At 46.4% G+C, this 7,500-nt stretch overlaps 1 protein-coding gene across 1 annotated transcript in view; it reads left to right on the top strand.

Annotated features, from left to right (window-relative positions):
* Window positions 1-2,254, top strand: part of Mphosph6 (M-phase phosphoprotein 6) — a 9,681-nt gene extending 7,427 nt beyond the window's left edge. The window contains exons 4-5 of the mRNA XM_005345741.3: window positions 605-702; window positions 1,072-2,254. Coding sequence (XP_005345798.1) covers window positions 605-702; window positions 1,072-1,204 — 231 coding nt within the window. The 3' untranslated portion in view covers window positions 1,205-2,254. The remainder of the gene's footprint in view (window positions 1-604; window positions 703-1,071) is intronic.
* Window positions 2,255-7,500: the final 5,246 nt, after the last annotated feature.

Here is a 7,500-nt window from a genome sequence, read left to right as displayed (position 1 = left end):
ACAGAGTCCACACTAATGTTTGGGTTTAATATTCATTTTCTCTGTCCCAGCCTCGTTTAAGTTTTAAATGGGCAGGAGACTGTGGGGCAAAAAGAAAAAAACATTTATTGTTCATGAATCTGTTGTTCAGAGAGTGGGGTTTAGGTGGGCAAGCCCCCCAGAGTGTCTCCTCAATGCAACCGTTCAGGTGTAATACCTCAGAATTTGGTGTGAGAGATGCTCAGTCCTAGAGTCTGTTCTCTCAGCAAAGTTTAGTGAGAGAAGGAGGTGGGCAAGCCCTCAGACAGCATCTGAGACGCACTGTCCACCCTGAAGTGTGGGAGCCTTCAGCTTTCTTTACTTCTTTCCCCTCTCACTGTCAGCCCTGTGCCCCCTTTAATATGAGTGACAGGTAGGGTGTGTGATCCAAGAGACAGCTTACCTGACACTGAGCCAGCTGTTCTTAGGTTTCCCAGCTGGTGCCGTTGGCAGTTGTGGCATGAAGTTCTGCACAGAACCTCTTGAGTTTCGTCTAATCTCACAAGTGGTTCTGTGCGTAAGTGTCTCTGTTAGAAGACAGCTTTGACACCAGGCCTCCCTTACACCAGCACGGTGTCTTTTTCAGAAGTTGATGCTTCAGATGAATTCCAAGAACAAAGCAGCACCAGAAGAAAACGATGAGACCGTGGAGGTCGATGTGTCGGATGAGGAAATGGCGAGAAGGTAACTGTGCCTAGGAGTCGCCCCATTTTCCAGTGCTCTGACTGCACGCTGTGCAGTGGGGAGATGCGCACACTGCCCGTTCCTAATGACCCAGTGCCTTCACGCTGGAGTGTGCTGGCCGTGAAGACTCGGGGCCACTGCCACCTCCAGTGACTGTAAACGTACTTCTCAGTTTGTTTGGGGGATGCAGAAACAAAACCAGCAGAGAATTTAATCATCCTTAGTCAGTTGCGTGCGTTTTTAACTCAGGCAATCTCTTTTTATCATAAATTTTGTTTTTCTTGCTTTATTTGGCTTGATGTTTTTGGCAAGCCTTGATTCCTACTTTTTTATTTGAAATTAAATTTGTGCTGTGTATCATCCTAACAGATATGAGACTTTGGTGGGAACAATTGGAAAAAAGTTTGCCAAGAAGAGGGACCGAGCCAATTACGAAGAAGATGAAAATGGAAATATAAAACCCATTAAAGCAAAGAAGATGTTCTTAAAGCCCCAGGATTAAAATGGATGCCTCCGATACAGCAGATGCCTGTGAGCACGGTGTGGTTTGCAGTCACCCTTGTGGCGTCTGTAGTGGTTAATACTCCAGTGTTTACCTGTAAAGAAATGCGTAATTTTGGAAATGTGCTGTTCTTGAGACAGATGTGTACTGGATGTTATACATCCTTTTAATGGCATTCTTCAGGGTCTTCAAATGTATGGGCACATGCCACTCCCTAGGTTTTGACCTGATTTTGATTGTGTGTATGTACACACAGACAGGACACATATGAACAGCTCCCTAGCTATTGTCCTGGATTGACTGTTATGAACTAGTATGGCATAGTTCCAACTGCCCTTATATTTATAGTTTACTTTTTGAATCATGTCAAGCCAATTCATACATTCACTTTGGACTCAAATATTTGGGAACTTTCCAGAAGTGATTCACCAGGAGCAGATCTGCCTCTCCAGCTGAAATGTCTGATGCTGCCAGGTTTTCTCATCTATAGTGGTATAGGTTTTGTTTATTTAAAGCAGTCACTTGGGTCATTTTTCTAATATTCTGTAATAAACATCTGTTTTCTTATACTTTTCTGTTTTTTTACACTTTGAAACAATTTTAGTCCTATTTAGTGATACAGCCTTATACAAATAATAACTTATAAAGACTAGCCATGAATTGAGAATGTACTGATGTAAGATTGAACCACCTTGTGTCCGTCAAGAGCAATTACCAGTTTCTCAGGGGACAGCGTGATAGAATTTAGCACTCACTAGAGCCTGTTCTAAGTACATCAGCACATGGAATTGTCTGTCTGTCTGTCTGTCTGTCTGCCTGTCTGCATGGAGATATGTGCTGAGAACTTGCCTTTCTCTGGATCTCTGGACTACAGCTGTTGTGTGACCTCGGCTCTGTGAGTTATGTGTTGACTTTGCCACCCAGTCAAGAATACTCAGGTAGGCCTGTGACCAAAGAGACAAAGTGAGCCTCCTAGGAAATGATCCTGCACCAGCTGGGACTCCGCTCCCTTTTGAAGATACTTTTTGTACCACAGACATTTGCAGTTTATTAAGGAGAAATAAAGATGAATTTCTCCTGGCAGTGGTTGCGTTATATTTAGAAGCATTGTTTGTGTGTTGACTGTGTGATCCAGCGGTGAGCTCCAGCAGATACTGAGCTGTGCCTTCTCAAATTTGAATTTGCCCTCTGTTTGTGGTGGTTCTTAGGAATGGGGGAAGGCTTTGTTTTTAGGAATTCTGGAGGACACCACATCTGAGAATTCATAAGCACCTATTCAGTGATAAAGTATGCACACCACACCCAGATTAGAAACCATGCTGATCCAGTACAGATGTAGAATCATCTTTATGCTGTGTTGTTTGGGGCATAATGAGAAAGTCAACATTCAACACAGGCCCAGCTTTCATCCCTGAATTGTTTGTTTTGAGACCCAGCCTACTATGTAGACTTGGCTGGCCTGGAATGTGCTGTGGAACCCAGGTTGGCTTTAAACTCACATAGATCTGCCTGTCTCTTCCTCCCCAGTGCTGGGATTTAAAGTGGGGCCACCACACTCACCTTCCCTGAATTTTTTTTTTTTTACCTCTGTTGGGTCACAGTTACTGATCCCATGGTTCCCAGGGATTAGTCATACCTGCCTTTGGCATTTGCTTGGGACTGAACAAACCTCATTTCTCCGATGCCAACCAGCTTCTTTCTGAAATACATCAGTAGAGATGAAAGGGAAGGCCGGAGGAGATCAGACAGTCCTTTCACGTGCTTCCTCTTTGTCCCTATTCCTTTGTCCTCGTGGTTGTTGACACCAGTCCAGAACAGCCCATGATCCCATCCCAGTGCACCTGAAAAGAGAAGAAAGATTGATTCAGTGTGGCCACACTGAGAAGGGAACAGGTAAAGGAATCCAATCCAGTGATTCCCAGTGCCTTTGGGGAACTGATAGGAACTGAGATTAAATAGCAAGAATCAGGACAGGGCAAGAGGTCTGCATAGTTCAGCACTCTGAGTCAAGGTGTTCTCTTGGGTCCAGTTCTCCAAGGTGGTCCAGAGTTCTTGCTGCTCTCTTGTAAGGGAGTTGCAGTCTGGTTCTTACAACGTGATCACTTCTGCTCCAGGATGCAGCCTCACCATCGTGGAGGACTGAACTCACTTTGGGTGGGAACCAGACTGTCTTTGTCCTTCTAAGGAAATTGAAGGTGACTTGCCAGTTTAAGATAATGACCTACCTGTGTGTCCCAGGTAGACAGGGACACAAAGAACAGGAAGGAGATAGATTTAGGGAGACAGACACTGAATCCTCCCAGTGCCTCTACAGAGTCAAGCAGGAGGCTGAGCCTCAAAGACACAGGCAGACACAAAGGCAGAGACGCCATCTTTGTCTTGCTTTTAGTCCCCTTGTGGGCTCAAGTGATTTTTAGCAGCAGTTTCAGGTGCTTGTTACAGCACCGCCAGCAGCCTCCAGTGCCCATTCTGATGTCTGCCTGGTACCATGGCCCATAGCCCCCTATTCAACACCAGGGCTCTGGTGTGACTGATGTTCAGCTGCTAAGTGTCCAGGCTTCTGCCCTCCTCCTGGGGATGGCAGGACACCTTCCTCCTCTTCCTTTTTTTTTTTCTTACAGTACCGCAGTGTCCAATTCTTTATTTTGAATTCCCTATAAATAGTAAGGTGGCGGAGAAACTAGAGCGAAATATGCCAAATTGGTCTATTATTTCAAGCTGAAATTGCTTAAGGACCTGCAACTTCTTGAAAGGGTGTTTGGCCTGTCTTCCCCCCCAACAAGCCGTAATGTTTGGGCAAGAATATCCTTCACCTGCCAATGGAAATTAATCACCAGAGAATGGGAACTGGAGCTGCAGTGTCCCTTGTAGGGTAAAAGGGGCAGCCAAAGAAACCCACCCTGGCCCTGAAACCAAAACTAGTGAAACACACACACACACACACACACACACACACACACCTTGGCCCTAAAACCAGAGCTAGTGAAAGAAATATTTGAGCCCTAAACTTAAGAAACCTTGACTCTGAAACCTGAGCCAAAGAAACACACTTTAGCCCTAGAACCAGAGCTATGCTTTAGCCTTGAAAATAGAGTCAAAAGGCTAAAAAGGGTCAGTGAACGAAACATATCCTGAAACCAGAGCCAACTCTGCCCCTGACCAACTAAACCAACCAATCCCTGAGCAGGAGAACTAACCAATCCCTGAGCAGAAAAATATCCCTGGAAAAAAATCTGCCCTTAAGAAGCCCTATATAAGCCTCTCTGCCTGTTCACTGGGATGTCTTTTCCCACCCTGGGAGAGGCAGTCACTCTCCTGGACTCCTTCCCAAATAAATCTCTTCCACAAAAGAGCTGTGGGTGAAGCAGAAGAACCTTTACTGACTGTTTCCTTTGCCGGGCTAAGCAGAAAAACCAGAAGAAACAGTTACATCTGCTGGGAACCTCCCTTAGGGGTGGAGCAGAAAAAGTCACTTCTTGTCTGAGCTGGAGGAGATTACTACATTTCTGCAGGGATTTCCCCTTTAGCAGAGAGAAGTAGAAGAAGTAACATCTTGGGCAGGAGCTGAACAGAGGAGAAACGGATAGCTCTGCTAGGACATATCCTTAGGGGAGCTGAGCAGAGCTCAGCTGTAAAGACTCTCTAGAAGAGGAGCAGGATAGTTGCATCCTGCAGGGAGACCATCCCCACCACACCCCAGCTTCAGGTATAGCCTGGCTCCCTGACAAGTCAGGATACCTTTCCCTCCAGAACTGTCCCTTTGCAGCTCCAGCCTCCAGAGCTGTCCCTTTAGATTCCAGATGTAGCCTAACTTCCCAACAAGTTGGGATACCTTTCCCTCCAGAGCTGTAATACTCGCATCCCCGATGTAAAACTGTCATCCCAGATCTTGGTGAGGAACACCGACTACCATGGACTCACGAACAGATACAAAATTCAGTTGGAAGCATAGCTCATTTCAATTGTGCATACACTCCGTGGCACCCCCTACCCTCTCCTTTAGGGCATCGCTGGAATTTATACTGCCCAACCCTAGTTCTTCACTGTCCTGTTGGTCATCCTTTCCCAAGTTCTTAGTCCAAATGGCATATAAACGCCATGCATCGGTCATTTCTCTGAACTCTTTTTCCCATGTGCAGGTTCCCAGGACAGGCCAACTTAAAGCCATTACGCAGAGTGATGCATGTCTTGTAATGTCAACACTCAGGAAACAGAAACAGAACCATGAATTCAGTGCCAGCCTTGGTCAAATATAAGTACCAGATCAACCTGGGCTACACAGGGAGACTCTGTTTAAAAGGGGAAGAAGAACATTGACTGGAAAAAACATGGGCCGGGGTAGACACTATGAAGAGGGACAGAATGGCTTAGCCATCCAGTCGAAGGGCATTAATATGTTAGGCCAGTATTTGCTGCTGTTACCTAGCAATCCTGCCGTGGCCTCCTAGGTGCTTGGGATCACCGGCGTGTGCCACCCATACCTGCCATAAATACTAAGTAATGAAGAAATCAATGAACAGCAGTCGGGATGATTTGGAAGCCTAACAACCTACAAAACCTGTGTAAGCCACAGTGCGGTGCAAAAATAAAGACCAACCAAGCAATGAAGCAAAAGCTTCTAAGCCCAAACTTTTATCATCCCCAAACCACCTGCATTTTTGGCAACGCCTCAAACGCAGGCCCAGGAATGCAAATACATTAGCATGTAAAGGAAGACGAGGTACAGGTGTGCCCTATTTTAACACCGCCTGGCTTGAAGAAGCGGGGCTCAATTAAAGCAGCAGTTACAAGAGGACACCCGGTGTGAATGATTCGGAGTGCCTGTTTGACTTTGGGGGCAAGGACAAAGATTAGCGAGCCTACCAAGTTCTGCCTGGCTCGAGCGACTTACTGTTGCAGCATTCGTGCTTCGCTGGTTCTCGTGAAAGTTCTTTTTTTAGTTTATGAGCGACTTCCACGTGCATATCTGTGATAGCTACACCACTTTACACTCCCACTGGCAGTGAGGAAGGGGTCTCTTTTCCCCGTGCCCTCGGTAGTATTTGTTGCCATTTATTTTCTAGCTCGTCGGTAGGTAGCCATTACAACTGCCATGAGATGGACCCTCAAGGTTTTAATTTGCATTTTTTCTGATGGCTGTCTTAGTGTGGGTTTTTATTGCTTTGAAGAGACCATGTCCAGGCAACTCTTATAAAGAAAACATTTAATAATTACTTCATTACTAAATCAGTTTAACTGCTCACTTACAGTTCAGAGGTTCAGTCCGTCACGGCAGGGAGCACGGCAGCGTGCAGGCAGATGTGGTGCTGGAGCTGAGTGGGCTACATTTTACAGGCAACAGGAAGTGGACTGACACACTGGGTGGCATACTAAGTGTACGAAAACTCAAAGCCCGCCCCCCCCCCACAGTGACACACTCCCTCCAACAAGGTCACACCCACTCCAACAAAGTCACACTTCCTAATAGTGCCACTCCCTATAAGATTATGGGATTCTGGGGGCCCCTATATTCAAACTACCACACGAAGGAATTGGAACACTTTTTCAAGTATTGGCTATGTGTGTGGATTTGACAATCAGAAGATTTATTCTTGGGGGAGTGTGCTTATGTTTATAGCTGCATATTCACGATAGCTAAGAAATGGAATCGGCCCGGGTGTTCATCAGCTGAGAAATGAGTGAAGAGAATGTGGCGTGCAGACAGGGTGGGACCTTACTCAGCAGTAAAGAAATGAAGGCATTGTAGCATTTGCAGGAAAATGCACGGAACTGCAAGTAATCACGTGAAAGTAAGATTCAGAAAGACATCGCCGCATGTTTTCTCTCATGTAGATTACAGTTCTTTTAGGTGTGTAGGTCATAAAACAGGAAGGGGTAAAAGATTGTGGGGTGGAGGAGTAACAAAAACAGAGGTGTCACTGAAACAGCTGGATTATGGGGGAGACCAGTAGGATTAGTTGGAATAGGAAGGGCTCGGAACATAAGAAGAGGTCAGAACATAGGAGGGGGTCGGAGCATAGGAGGGGGTCAGAGCATAGGAGGGGGTCAGAGCATAGGAGGGGGTCAGAGCATAGGAAGGGGTCAGAGCATAGGAGGGGGTCGGAGCATAGGAGGGGGTCAGAGCATAGGAAGAGGTCAGAGCATAGGAGGGGGTCAGAGCATAGGAGGGGGTCAGAGCATAGGAGGGGGTCAGAACATAAGAAGGGAAGCCGGGCGATGGTGGCGCACGCCTTTAATCCCAGCACTCGGGAGGCAGAGGCAGGCGGATCTCTGTGAGTTCGAGACCAGCCTGGTCT

Source organism: Microtus ochrogaster, chromosome 4 (genome assembly GCF_000317375.1).
Source record: "Microtus ochrogaster isolate Prairie Vole_2 chromosome 4, MicOch1.0, whole genome shotgun sequence".
NCBI classification, from domain to species: Eukaryota; Metazoa; Chordata; class Mammalia; order Rodentia; family Cricetidae; genus Microtus; species Microtus ochrogaster.
This window is presented reverse-complemented; position numbering and strand designations above follow the sequence as displayed.